Below are 15,039 nucleotides of genomic sequence, written 5' to 3'. Positions count from 1 at the left end.
ATAATCATAATTACATTCCTATTACACGCGATACATAGATACATACATACGTATTATAACTACATAATTATATATTTAGTCTATTTTACAACACAATTATTTTGATAAATTATATTTATACTCTCCTGTAGTCGTTTAGGCTTACCTATTTCGTATTTCATTCTGAAGTATCAGTATCAGCGTTAGCAATCAGCAATCGCTGAAAGTTCGAAGTAAAGATTTCTATCGCTGAAAAGACATGCTTTTTCGTATCGAGAAATTGAAACTTGAAAATTGCACAATATGATGCCATCGGTCCATCAAATAAAAGATCTGTTATATCATCGTGAAGAATTGAGGCAACGATCACTGAATAAATAGACAATGAAATATCAGTTATACGAGTGTGTGTGTGTGTGTGTGTGTATTTGTTGATATGTGAATGAAAAAATGTTACGATTAGATCTTTTATTCGATTGCGACATCAGCGCGTTATATTACGTCATCTCAAATTAATTTCTCGACATAAAAAATATTCGTCCCAAAGATAGGAACCCAGCTTTTACTTCAAGTTTACATGTCTGGTGAATGATTTCCCTTAAACTAATGTCACGCTGGGCACAACAGCGTTAATGGAACTGGAAAAAGAATCTATTGTGTCCAGTATGACAATGGACTGCAAAGGGTTAAGTATTCATAAAAGTCTATCGAATGCGTCCGCTGTTCAACACCAGCTTTCACTTTCACGTTCACCTACGCCATCGCTCTCTTCATCACTAGATTCCTCTCCATACATGTCAGCGAGTTTTCTAAATCTTGGTCCAAAATTTGATAAATAATTGAAATTGAGATCTCCGTCGTCGGTACCTGTAACGTATGAATAAGATATATTATTAATCATATATTAAAGAGTGATTATATATAATGATACATACATGAAGCTAACGACGATAACGAGCCGTCAGAATTTCCTTCACCCTCGTAAGCATAATGCCTAACATCGTCGAATGGATTCGTGTCGGGATCTTTATCGCAGCTTTCCTTCTTGCCATCTAGGAAACCACAGATATCTGGTACCTCGTCAGGAGCTAAACATTAAAATAGTCATTTTTCTCTGTTCGCTATTGCTAAACATACAAAATATTTAATCTGACTTTTTTTACCTCTACCCTGAAGACCAACAGGTGCTATTTTAGATTCTATTGGTGGCGCATCGTAAATAGCTCTTAAAACGTTCAAGTCGTAGCCGGTGTCTACCTCACCGCCACCTTCATCTTCATAGTTAATTATGTTATCTCTTATATCATCCATATCTTTGTAGAGATCATCAGTCTTTCTTCTGCGGACTACTACCGCTAACAACAATATCAATAGAATTGCTACACAAACTAGGATTGCAACTAAGAAATTGGTGTCAATGCCAAATGACACAGCCTTTGCCATTCCATGATCACAACCTGGATCTATATTTCTTGATAATGCTGGCATTCCTAAATTATATGTCTACAGGAAAGAATTTTTTAGCAATTACATGAACAATTATAAATTTCATTATTTGTTTGTATTACTAATATCGAAGATAACTTACATTTCCATTTATAGTCATATTTCTAATACAACCGACAAAGCCTTTTTCGGTAGGTTTGTGATGCCACCCCAAGTTCTTTGCTAAATACGCTAGATTCGTTAATGTACCGCCTACTTGCATCGGACTATTTACATTAAGGAACTCATTGGAACCTTCTGGCGCAGTCAAACTCATGCAAGCTGATATGCCGCAATTATCTACTTTCATTTCAATCGACTATAACAAAGAATAATATTATTGTTTAAAAAACAAAACTGTTTTAATATGATTTGAAATTAAATAAATTAAAATTATATCACTTACTGTCTTAGTCCAATAAACATCTATCCTATGACTCTTGCCGTCGGTTAATTTAATTTGTTTCTGGTTTAATCTTATAGTGCCCGTACCATAATCAACATAGAGCACTGCGTAACCGTGTTGAATTTCTAGAGCCATAAAATCTTGAACTCCTAATTTTTTACTGTAAATCATTGGACCGAAATAAAATATAAGACCACTTTCGACTTCCGGTATGATCTCCAAACCTATAAAAAAAGAAAAAAACATGTAGAGAGTACAACAATTTACCGAATGTACGATTGATCGTATTTTCAGTAAATTTTTACCTAAGTGCGAGTCATCACAGGCTTGACCAGGTGGCGGCATTATAGCCCAGCCATCACCATGGAAACCTATACCTAATAATTCACACCGTGGACCCTCCAATCCTGGAGGACATTCGCATCTATCAGTTAATGGTGTACCGCCGTTTAAACAAACAATAGGTTCAGCGACATGACAAGTACACTGAGGTTCAATGATGGCTCTGACACCAACGAAGGAACTGGTGTTCGTATAAACCGGAGAAGGAACGTTACTGGCATTTAGGAAACTTCGACAAGAATTATTACAATTAACTTTTTCGTAAAGACACTCGTCAATATTCACCATCAATATATCTGCCTTCATCGCACGTTCAATATTCGTAGAGTGTTGCGACATGATAGTGTTTAATTTTTCGGGAGCATAATAAGGACTACCATGTGCTGAAAATCTAACATCTAAGAAAGTCTTGTTGTGATAAGGAGAATGAAGAACGGTGAAAACATCAACATTGTCTATCGATGTATTTAACATGTAGGCTATCTTTTCTTGAAAGATATCCTTCTTACTGACACCATTTTGATCCGGTTCAATGAATTCTTCTGCGGTTATACCAGAGAAACGTACAGATCCGGACCTAATCACTGCTTCTTCGGGAATCTCTTTTACCGTAACATTAACATAAGCATATACTTGATGACGAGGTATTCTAGGAAACGTCTCTTCCGTAACGACGAACTTCATGTAAAAAGTATCGTTCGAGGTACCAGAGAGCAGAGTTATCATACCAGTATGTTCATCTAATTCAAAGCCTTCATGTGTCGGAGATGCCCAAGCAAAATGTTTATCAGGTAAATCCCAATCGTCAGAATCTTTAACATAAACTCGTCCGATTTTTGTGTCAGGCGCGTCACCTTTATAAATGTAAACGAATATCGAACTCGAACCCTCTTCCATACGATTGTCATTCTCATCGCCGATAATAACCGTCAAAGTAGAAGTTCCAGTCATCGGTGGTTTTCCATTATCCATTATAGCTATTGGAATGTTATAACTTTTCCGTTCCTCACGATCGAAAGTAACTAGAGCATAAAGGTCATTGTTACGAATATTAAAATTGGTTAAAATTTCTTTGTCTGCGGTCTCATCGATCCAAAACTTAAATGGTGGTCCATTGTCATCGGAATCTCTGTCCCGAGCTTTCAAATCGGTTATTCTATCGGGTGGTTTATTTTCACCCCAGACTACGTGTGTCATGTCGAGATAGGGGGCGTTGTCATTTATGTCGATTAAAGTTATGTTTACGGTAGCTAATTCTCGTAGAGCCGTTGGTGAATCATCCTCATCACGTGCCATCACCATCACCTGAACAAATGAGAAAGAAAAGGGAGAATATGATGAAATATGAATAAGAGAATGAAATAGACTCACGAATGAAATTTATATATCGTTAGAAACTTACCGTCCATACGGGATAACCAAAAGGTGGGTCTCGATCGAGTGGTTTTTTCAAAGTAATACATCCAGATTTATTGATACTTAACAAAGGCTTTTGATCGTCCTTTAGAATGAAATAAGCTATGTGTTGATCGGCGTTTCTATCCTTTATATCTGGATCATAGGCGACTACGGTCGTAATGCAACCTGGAAATAAATATAAGAGTTAATAAACAAATATTAATGAACGAGTAAAATTCGTACTCACCATCAACCAACTTCTCCTCCTCAATCGTTGGATTGGTCTCGAAATCTTCGAAAACTGGTGGATTGTCGTTCACGTTTTCAATGAAGATTTTAACGTTCGCGGTATCATTGTAAACGCCATCGAACGCTCTCACGGTTAGATTATATTCCGTGATTTTTTCGTAATCCAATGGATTGTTAACACGGATCTTTCCGGTAGTACTTTCAATGTAAAAGCTATAATTGGTGTTACCCTGGATGATACTGTATGTAACGGGACTGGCAGTATCGGCATCCAAAGCTTTTACCTCGATCACTACGGAATTTATATTAGCGTTTTCTAAAATAGCATTGGCAGTGTAAACGGCTTGCGTAAAATGTGGTGCATTGTCGTTTTTATCAGCGATCTCGATACGAAACAACTGCTGCACTTTATTGTGTTCTCCGGTGTTGTATAAGGCGCTAGGTGAATTGTCAGTTGCGGTAATCCAAACGCTATAAGTACTTTGGGTCTCCCTATCAAAAGTCGTTCGAGTCGTTATATTCCCGGTGTACTTGTCGATTGCAAATAGGTCTTTGAAATCATTTAGCTCGTAGGTGACCTAAACAAAAAAGGGAAATAAATAATAAGAGAATGACAATGTATGAAGAAGGTACGAAATTATGTGTAAAAATAGACATTCTCTGGATATAGTCTTGTCTGTGAAGATAAACAATATGTACCTTATTATGAGCCGAAGTACCATCGGCATCGATGGCTCGTACTTGCATAACGGGAACTCCTGCTGGTTCGTTTTCAAGAACACTACCCTTCGTGAGCTCTCGAAAGGCCGGTACATTGTCATTCACATCGAGAACCTCTATGTCTATCACCGTTTCGGCGGCCAAGTCGTAATTGTTCCACGCTCGAACTATCAACGAGTATACCTTGTTACTTTCATAGTCTAGATGCTTCGTTAATTTTATGTCCGCTGTGTTTTTCGTGGATTCCAGACTGAAAGAGACAGATAGAAATAGAGATAAAGCGTAAATGTCTATCATGATGATTGTCGTAATCGTGAGAAACGACGTAGGTATATAACACATTAAGAAGGATAATGTCGCTCATTTCTTACCGAAACGTGCTATCCTTGTTGGTTTGTTCCGTTTTACCAGGAACAAGGACGAATTGAAGATCTGGATTGTCGTCGATGTTTGAGACAGCTTGGAGCCGTACAATGCTAGCACCAAAATCACTGAAATTTTCCAAGAGCTTGATCGGCTCCACCGGTCTTGGTAGAAAAACAGGCGCCTTTTTGTGCGACTCGACTACACGAATATCTAAACTGATAATACTAGATTTTGGATTTTCACCTTGATCTTCTGCGGTGGCTGTCATCGAAAACGTGTAATCTGGGTTTTTCTAGAAAATGCATTATTTCTTTCGTTAATATCAGCAAGTAAAGAAAAAGAATTTATTTTAGCATTAGTTTTGGTGAAGAAATTTTCTTCTTTTACAATATATCACCGTATCCATAGTTTTACCAATATGCTTACGTCTATAGTTTTGTTGAGATATATAACGCCGGTGTTGCGATCGATCCTGAAGTAAACACCGTCGTCAGGTTTGCTCGGTGAGAGGCTATAACGAACGACGGAATTGTTACCATCATCGATGTCGGTCGCAGAGACTCTCATGACCTCGCGATTCAACGGTAGATCTTGTGGCACCGATTCCTTGTACGCCTGCGATAAGGTTAAAAGAATATAGATGATATCGTTCGGAGTATTAGAAGTTAACGAAGAAATACGAGTCGCATGCGAATCATAAATGAATCATGCGCGTATAAGTTCATTGTCATTGCAAGAAAAAAGAAAAAAAAAGACACAGAAGACGTCCACAGACGGTAAAATTAGACAACTTCGATACGAGCTTCGAAAAAGATGCTTTTACGAGGATAGGAAAAATTTCTTTCTTTCTTTCATTTTAACATGCGATTAAATTATTCCTATTTTCCCCGTCAAAGAGCTTTTTCTATGTCATGGATCCACCCTTTGACATGGAATTCTTCGAGAATCTCGTGATCGAGAAGCTCTTCGAAGGATATCTCGAGGAAATATTTCATAGTATGAGAAGTATGAAAAGACGTGCGTGCCTAAAGATACAAGGAGACAGACAAAGAGAAATATAAAAAGAGTAAGAAAGATAAAAAAAAAAAAGAGGACAGAGAAACATATACATTCGTTACATCATTCGACAAAAATCCCATTCACACCGGAATTTCGAAACCAACCTTCCACACATATCCACGGTAGACCTGGATTCGGAAAAAGAAGAAAAATCGAGCAAAAATGTTGTTAGTACGGCGTTATCGGATGAGATGAGCGATAGATTTGTTAGTAAACAAATAGGGAAGACTCGTTGACGGAACGCGAACTTAACTTTAACTTATTTAAAAAATGGCATTCATGATTCAATGTTTGTATCGAAATTTAATCTATTTTTTTAACGATTATCTCGAGAAATTATAATCATTACGAACATGTAGATTCAAAAGAAAAGTTATTAATTTATACAAGAATCAGAGATAATTTTTTTTTTTTTTTTTTCATTTAAGATTTAATGTCTTTTGTAATAAAAAAGAAGTCAAGAGAATTCTTCCGTTCCCTGAACGAGTCCAGACGCAAGAGTCAGGTTAATAGACTGGGAGCAATTTTCTCAGTCACGCACCACTTTGTCGAACACTGGGTGGTTGTCATTGACGTCTTCGATTGTGACCTTAAAGGTACAGCCATCATCAAGCTGAGGCATTCCATTATCGGTTGCAAGGACGGTAAGGTAAACCTCCTTTTCACGTGCCGGTTCGTCCCTGTCCAAGATTTGAGTGGTTCTGATCAATCCTGTCGTATTGTTGATCTCGAACTTCAATCTCTCGTTGTGAGCCGTGACGAGGGCGTACGTGATCGTACCTGAAGAGAACAGATAAAGAAGAATATCTCATTTTCTGTCTGTGACCGGATCGATGAAAATAAATCTCCTATATAACACGAAATTGAATCTTTTCATTATTTACCTCCTTCATCCGGTGGGTCTTGATCCTCGGCGTGTACCTGAATGACCACTGTACCTGCTGGTTCTTCTTCTTTTACGACAGCAGCATACATCGAACAATTGGTGAACATAGGCTTGTGATTGTGATTTTTTCCTTGTTGTTGCACCTGCCGATGAAAAATAAGAAAGAATAAGTAAAGATAACTATTGTGTGCATGTATCCGGCAATAGTCAAATGTCATCGTGAAGGTTTCTAGCATAGTCTGAGAGCGACATTCAATTGGACATGATTAGGAATAAAAAATGATTATGACTGTGAGTTGATATAATTAAAAATGGTTTCTGAACTACTTCGAATCTGATTTAAATCATGCATTTCTTGTTAAATTTTGAGTCTTAAGTCTTTTGTCACTTTCGTTGTTCTATCGACGATAGACTCAAGATGAAACACTTCGAATTGCTTCGAATCTGTATCGTAACTTCGAACATGATTTGAAGCTTAAAACTTTTGAAAGTTTTGATCGTTATAGTTTTAAAATCTTGTGAGTTTTGATAGGTTTTAGAAGCTTAATGAGTATTCAATATTATACAAGCTTTTTGATTTACTTTTGTTTGAGCAGTATCATTGACATAAAATATTAAAAAAAGTTCCGAAAATTTCAATTATCATAAAGTAGTATAAAATACATAAATAGCATAAAATACATATAACGAATGTTGATATGTAGGGAATAAGAGAAAGTAAAATAAAATAAAAAAAATTAATTTGTTACGGTTACGATAATTATAAGAAACAATCGTTAAATGTGACCTTTCAATTTTTTAAATATATGAAAGATGTCATTAATAATAATATGACATAATATACACATGATGCATACCAAACGTCTTTGTATACTAAGTAGTTCATTAGAATCCAAATTGGGAGAATTTTATATTTGGTAAAAGATCCGAAGACTGGGTACTAGAATATTCAGATTCAAGTCCGAGTATCCAATTATTCAGATTCGGATATCAACACGTAATTCGGAAATCCGGTTAGTAAGAGCTTTAATCGGTACCAGAAGAAGTTGATTAAAATATAACATTTTGGATAAAATCTTGTTACTAAATAAAAAATAAAAATGTTGCAGTATAATATTCGATATATCACGCACATGAAAGAGTTTATTGTGGCTCGTATAACGAAACTATAAATTCAAGACTTATTAATACTTCGAAATGTTAACACTAAACCTACTAAACGACACTTCATGTATATCTATCCTTACCGTAATCGGTCAAATGACCGCTTTAAAAAAAAACATATCTTAATATAGAATAAGATTTTAGCTAATCGGACAGTGAACAAAATATTTTCTTTTATTTAGGAATGAATAATGTACATTTTATGTGTTTTCGTGCATTTTTTATAAATTACAGGATTTTTTATTGCACATTTTCCACATACACATTGTTTACATTTTATATAGTTTGTGTTATCAAATCGAATAAACCTCATAATTTTCGTAAAGTTATTTCTGTTCATAATTGTTGAAAAAATGTTGGAATCCATTTCTTGTTCTATAGATATGATATATCTATATTTTTAGCCTCATATGCACCGCGTGCATACAGAAGTCCAATAAATGAATATAATTTTGCAGTAGATAAATCCCATTTAATTTTCAATACTCGAAAATGCTTCTATTTCCGTGGATTTTCTTATACGTTCGATCGTGTTATGATCAATAATTAATGAAAGTGCCGACTCAATTCTACCTTTTATAATATTTCATGGTTATGTTGATCCTGATGTTTTCCTGAAAATATTATAAATTGATGGTCTTCTGATATTAGACACTTCTTTTATTTTCGGCCAAACAATTCCCTAGCAGTTTTGATCTCTTTTTTATTTTCACTTTCTAATAAATCTCTTTCTCTTTTGTCCTTTGAAAAATCTTTTGACATTTTTGAGATGAATATATAAATGATAAAGTAAAAATTAAAATATAAAAATCAAACATAAATAGAGAAAAGTTTAAATGTAAATCTTATTACCAAATATTGTTAGTTTTCTTTACTTTGTTGAAACTAGCACTTATAACACGTAATATATAAAATAATAATAGAATAATAATAGAAAATAATAATAGATCAACAAATATATTGTCAAATTTTTGATGCTCTATATTAGGATCAAAAGATTATAATGTCGTGCAAAGACGTTTAGGCATCTTCTCCAATCACATGTTTCTTTAAATAGTAGATAAGATAATATAGGAGACAAAGGCAAATTACTTTTAAAATAATCCCAGATATACGTTTCTCAGAAAATATAGTTATAAATAACGTGAATTTTTCAAACGGTACGTATAGATGTGTGATATGTATACATACATACATACATACATACATATGCATATCTATTTTGAATAAAATCTTAAGCATTATATTAAATAAAATCTAAGAACGATTTGTTAAATATTTAAAATGAACCAAGCATAGGAGAATAATAAAAATGAAGACGTATTAGAAAAGGCGACGAAAATTTAATGAAAAGAAAAGGAAAAAGAAAAGGAAAAAGAAAGGGAAAAAGAAAAGGAAAAGAAGGAAAAAAGAATAACAAGGAAGTTTCTCGTTCGACGGAAGGACAAAAGCCGAGATTAATCGGCCAAGTTTTTCGGACCTACCGCAATAAGACGCCTCATAAATTAAAGTGCTCTACGCGCTTATAAACCGCGCGCCATTAATCACGATTCCGAATCTCTCTCTCTCTCTCTCTCTTTCTCTCTCTCTCTCTCTCTCTCTCTCTTTCTCTCTATCTCCCTCTCTTTCTCCCTCCCTTTTTCTCTTTCTATCAAACACACTCACGCGGCACTGTGCACCGATTACATCGTGTTTTCTCGCTCGACGATGCAAAATTAAAGGCAACCCAAGGGGGAAACACAATGGGGTGAAGATAAAATATGAAAGGAGAATAGTTCGATGGAATGAGATCGAAGTAACGATCGACGATCCGGCAAGTCCATTGGATTTATTACTTCTTTTTTTTTTTCTTTGTTTGTTTTACAAATATCCATTGGGTATTACTAACATTTTTCTCTTTTATTCTCTTTTTTCATTCATATACTTTTTGTTTCGACTTTCTTTCTTTCTTTCTTCCCTTCTTTCTTTCTTTCTTTTTTTCTTTTTTTCTTTATTGATATTTTAATTCAATTTAAAATCAATATTTTAGCCGATAACCTCTTTCGACCGTTAACAAAGGGACCTTCCTTACCAACACGTTAAAGTTACACCGACCGGAACGTTCAAAAAAGAATCTTTCAGAAGCTTTCTTTTTATCGACGAAATTACAAAAAGAGCCACGAGAGAAGCGTGCATGTTATCTCGATCGGATGGGTAAGAATGGTCGGAGATGTTTCTGGATATAGAAGGGCGCCAACGGAATTAACTATAATTGGGAAAGCGTGTTGAGCCGGTGAGATGCACTTTCCGATAAAACGATGAGATCGAGGCACGATCTTTCGTAGAAAGGGGAAGGGGAAAGGGGAGGGGATGAGAGGGAAGGGGAGGGGAGAAAAATAGAAAGCCTTTTCTCGAGATAAGAGGAATTCAAGATGGTGAAAAATTTCGAAGGAAATTGAAGGAAAAAAGAAAAAAGGAAGAAAGAAAGAGAAAGAAAGAAAGAAAGAAAGAAAGAAGGAAAGAATGAAGAAAACTAAACCAATGTTTTACTATGGATACACTATAAAATGTACTTCTTTAAAAATAAGGAATAATTCTATCTTTTGTGATAGAGAAAAACGGGGGAGTTGCAGAGAGGAAAGTGAGAGAGAGAAAGAGAAAGAGAGAGAGAGAGAGAGAGGGAGAGAGAAAGAAAGAGAGAAAGCTGTCTCGTACCAGGCGTGATGGCGCTTGTAAATATTTGACATCTCGCGAAAATCAACGATAGGATAAATCCATTATCTCGCCTGGAAGAGGTTCTGTTGGAACGTGAGAGAAAAGAAGAGAAAAAAGAAAGGGAGAGGGAAGGAGGGAGAGAAAGAGAGAGAGAGAGAAAGAGAGGAAAAACGGGAGAAATAGATAGATTCACTTCGTTTCGAGAAGAATGAGATAGCGGTAAACGAGAAAGCTGCAAGACATCGGAAAGAAAAGCTTTGGAAGGTAAAGAAAAAAAAGAGAGAAAGAAAAAAAGAATAAAAAGGAGTATGTGTGTGTGTATGTGTGTGTATGTACGCGCGCATGTATATGTGTGTGTGTGTGTGAGAGAGAGAGAGAGAGAGAGAGAGAGAGAGAGAGAGAGAGAATGAGTGAGTGATAAGGAAGGAAAAATCGAATCAAGAACGAATGGAAAATGCACTCACCACTAATTCCTCTTCCTCGCTTAGGAACAGCGATCTCACGTCCAGGTGCCTCGAGTGTCTCAATCTCGTTGCATCGGCTGTAACATAAAGAACGAGATACGGCCCATTTAGGATATTGCAGTCTGTACGAGGCCGGCTTGGGATAGGCCAACGCAATGAGACACGTTATATGCGAGATACCGAGTCTCTCTATCTAGTCTCTACGTGAAACTAATGCAACGGAACTATTCCAAATATGAACCATCACTGTCGACTGTTAGGGTTGCGTCTTCTCTCCCCGTTTTGACCCTTCTATTCTAATGTAAGTTACTATTTCAAATATCAGCTTCACGAATCGTGAATTTCTAACGGACAGATGGGAAGGGCTTTTTTTTCTTTTTTCTTCTCTCTTCGTTTCTTTTCCCTATCATATGTCAAAGATTAACAACGTTTTCAAGCTAATGTACGATCGATCATAACGATTTCATTCTATTTTTCAATTTCACATTTTTCGAACTAAGTACAAATTAAACGTACAAATTTCGTACAGAGGTTTTGTTTTTTATAATCCTAGAATAGAATTTCTAGACGATAACGAACGTATGAAGAAAATAATGAACTAAAAAGGAAAGAGAGAGAGAGAGAGAGAGAGAGAGAGAGAGAGAGAGAAAATATCCCACTCTTTTCAAGTTGTCCCGTAATTTCAATCTTTCACAGAGAGATCTCTCGACCCATTATAATAAACGTAGGTGGCAGGTGCGTGAGTACGCATTACGACAGACGTGGGAATAGCTTTTCAACGACAATAACACGCACGTGAACCTTTCTCCCTTTCCTATGTCTTTCTTTCTTCTTTTTCCTCTTCTCACTTCTTTTCTTTTTTTTTTTTCGCAAACACACATCTCGTTGATAAGCCATTGATCGATGTAAAACGCATGGGGATCGGTTCAAGTCCGAACGAGATTCGATAAGTCTTCGGTGATTGATGAGTGTGTTGAAGTAACACGACCCTCTGTGCTCCTTGCTTTTCGTTCAAAGAAAAGTTTTTCTTTTATCAGCTGACCGGTCTATTTTAAGATTTCGATCGGACGTCGATCGAACAAACGATCGATCGGTTCGAGAAATGAAAAGTATTACTCGATGAATGACCGAAAGAGAAAGGAATCTACTCGATCTTTATATGAAAAAAGATTGAAATAAATGTGTATGAGAGAAAGAGATAGATAGGGAGCGAGAGAGAGAGAGAGAGAGAGAGAGAGAGAGAGAAAGAGAGAGAGAGAGAGAGAAAGAAAAGAGATAAAGAAGAAAGAGGATAGGAATCGTCATAAAACAATCATGGCATACCGAGTCGCGACAGAAGAAATTTATTGCTAATTACTTTTCGTATACGACAAACGCGTGTTTCGCACCGCTCTTCTCTCTCTCTCTCTCTCTCTCTCTTTCTCTCTCGTCGATGCACCGACCGCAATACGTGACGGCGACGAAGCAATGTCATTCCCATCGAGCGCGAGCTGCGCCGCAATGCGGTTAGCCCGCACTTAATACGCCTAACCCGCGCGATTTTTGAATCGACCGGCCGCGATCCATTACCCCTTTTCTCCTCTACTCTCCTCTTCACCCTTTTGAATTTCCCGCGCTATTTCTATTCTGCCGTTTTACTTATTTACGAACTTTTTCCTTTTTTTTTTTTCTTTTTCTTTTTTCATTAATACGCTTAAACAAAATGGGGAGTTCCGATAAGCAGGATTATTTTGAAAAAATATTGTAAATTGCAAATTGAGTTTCAGTTGGTGCTACATCATTTTTTTTATGATTCAATAAATTTTGTGATTGTAATCAACGTCGTAGTATCGTAAAATCATACGAATTAGAAATAAGTAAGTATCGTTGTCATCGGTGACCTACAATGATCACTCGAATTTATAATCATTCGAAGACCAATCGAGGTTCGTTCTTGGTAGTAGTCACGGATCGAAGGCACAACTCTCAGGCAATAACTCCTTCCGCTCCAATTGGCTTAAACTCATTGGCGTACATACTCTTTCGAAAATAAGTTGTAAAACGATGACAACAGTGACGACTTAGAACATTTTTGTTGACAACGACTTGTGACATAAGTCACGACGATTTATTGTGAATGAAAGCGCATAACAGCGTTGCTTGTTATTATAACGTCAAATCATGTTTAGTTATGAAGTTAACGAGACTTGTTGAACTTTATCATTTTCCCGCTCTTTTTTTCATTCTTTTTCCCTTCCCGCATTTTCTCTCTTTCTTTTTCACTTTCTAGATTAATCTTATCACTGAGCGATCCGTCGCGTTTTAATGTACCCATTCTGCCGATAGCTTATCAATTATCGTTCCATCGGGAAAATCGTTCGCCAAAAAAAGCTAGAATCGAAATCGGAAAAATTGATCGCCAATAGGAGATATCGTTCTGAAAATTTTCCAAACATATAAACTCTCTCTCTCCCTCTCTCTCTCTTCACATGTGTATTTCTATCTCTTCTTCACACATTCTATCTCGATTTTTGTAGGTAAAATGGGCTGTTCGTTTTAATTGTGTTTGTTTCTTTCTTTTTTTGAAACGAACGTGAGCTACATCGAAGAAATGTAAAAATTACAAAAAAGAAAAAAAAAGGGATTAATCAATATAACGAGTAAAACAATGAGGAAGAAGTAAAATTAAAGTAAAAGGAAAAATAATAATAATAAAAATAGAAAAAGAACAAAATGACGACAAAAATTAAATATGAGAAAAAATAGGGAGTAGAGAGGAAAAGAAAAAAAAATGGAAATTTGAGAGACGTTAAAAAGGCAAACGATCGCGTAAGGACACGCGTTCGCTTTTATTTATAATTACATCGAACGTGTTATCGATGCGCTAAACCGATCCCGAGGTTACCCGCACTGCCGACCGGAATTCTAAACGGGCCTAATTTCATATAGTAAGGCTAACTCGATTTAATAACGAGCCTCACATAAATCCACAATTTCGGAGATCGTCAAAAGAGAGAGAGAGAGAGGAGTGGGGAGAAGAATTGCGCGCATGCGTGTGTGCATGTGCGCGCACGCGTGATAGAGAGAGAGAGAGAGAGAGAGAGAGAGAGAGAGAGAGAGAGAGAGAGAGAGAGAGAGAGAGAGAGAGAGAGAGAGAGAGAGAAATTTATGGGCCATTGAATACCAACGGTACTCGAAACTAATGGGATGTTAATCGCTATCGCATTGGCGTCGTTAGTTTCCAATCATTTACTTTTCTTTTCTTTTTTTTCTAATTTCTGTTCTTTCCAAGTAGAACGTAAAGAAAAAAAAAATGAAAAAAATGAGATCATGATAGAAAATTAAACGGAAATATTAAAAACATTTATCAAGGACACGCGAAAGTAGATTTATCGAATACGTTCGATTATATCGATTTCTCTTAAACTCTTTCATAATAGATTGTATGCTTTTCGTTATCGAAATATTTTCCAATTCATTCATCTACAGTGAACCTTTTTCTTTTCTTTTTTACCGTGAACTTTCGTTCTTTATTCGATCATCATGGATCATATCGTTACGATACGTATCGATCATCTCATTTAATCATTTAACGTTAAATAGAGACGGAGAAAGAGAGAGAGAGAGAGAAATAACAACTACTATGAGTGTTCGCTTATTCATGAGAAGAGAAAAATGACGCGTTTATGCAATAACTCAAATAGCATTCCACTAAAAAATCATTCTATGAAAGTTCCTGCAACTTTATGCTCCCACTTTAGAGAGCTTTTAAGGATATTGTCGAGGTGGAAGGCCCTCGGACTACCAGGATATCTAATTACGTAGAAACGTTTTCGAGCTTCATCGTC

The 15,039-nt window shown here is 36.1% G+C and overlaps 1 protein-coding gene across 1 annotated transcript in view; it reads right to left on the bottom strand.

The window, feature by feature from the left end:
* Positions 1-313: 313 nt before the first annotated feature.
* Positions 314-15,039, bottom strand: part of shg (DE-cadherin) — a 136,647-nt gene continuing 121,921 nt past the window's right edge. Inside the window, exons 2-15 of the mRNA XM_035878214.2 lie at positions 11,213-11,289; positions 6,889-7,033; positions 6,546-6,784; positions 5,372-5,560; positions 4,951-5,237; positions 4,559-4,829; positions 3,858-4,437; positions 3,615-3,796; positions 2,176-3,517; positions 1,871-2,094; positions 1,568-1,783; positions 1,143-1,482; positions 915-1,067; positions 314-846 (exon numbers count right to left, since the gene is read on the bottom strand). Coding sequence (XP_035734107.1) covers positions 704-846; positions 915-1,067; positions 1,143-1,482; positions 1,568-1,783; positions 1,871-2,094; positions 2,176-3,517; positions 3,615-3,796; positions 3,858-4,437; positions 4,559-4,829; positions 4,951-5,237; positions 5,372-5,560; positions 6,546-6,784; positions 6,889-7,033; positions 11,213-11,289 — 4,388 coding nt within the window. The 3' untranslated portion in view covers positions 314-703. The remainder of the gene's footprint in view (positions 847-914; positions 1,068-1,142; positions 1,483-1,567; positions 1,784-1,870; positions 2,095-2,175; positions 3,518-3,614; positions 3,797-3,857; positions 4,438-4,558; positions 4,830-4,950; positions 5,238-5,371; positions 5,561-6,545; positions 6,785-6,888; positions 7,034-11,212; positions 11,290-15,039) is intronic.

This window comes from Vespa mandarinia, chromosome 1 (genome assembly GCF_050613455.1).
Source record: "Vespa mandarinia isolate Hongniang chromosome 1, ASM5061345v1, whole genome shotgun sequence".
NCBI classification, from domain to species: Eukaryota; Metazoa; Arthropoda; class Insecta; order Hymenoptera; family Vespidae; genus Vespa; species Vespa mandarinia.
This window is presented reverse-complemented; position numbering and strand designations above follow the sequence as displayed.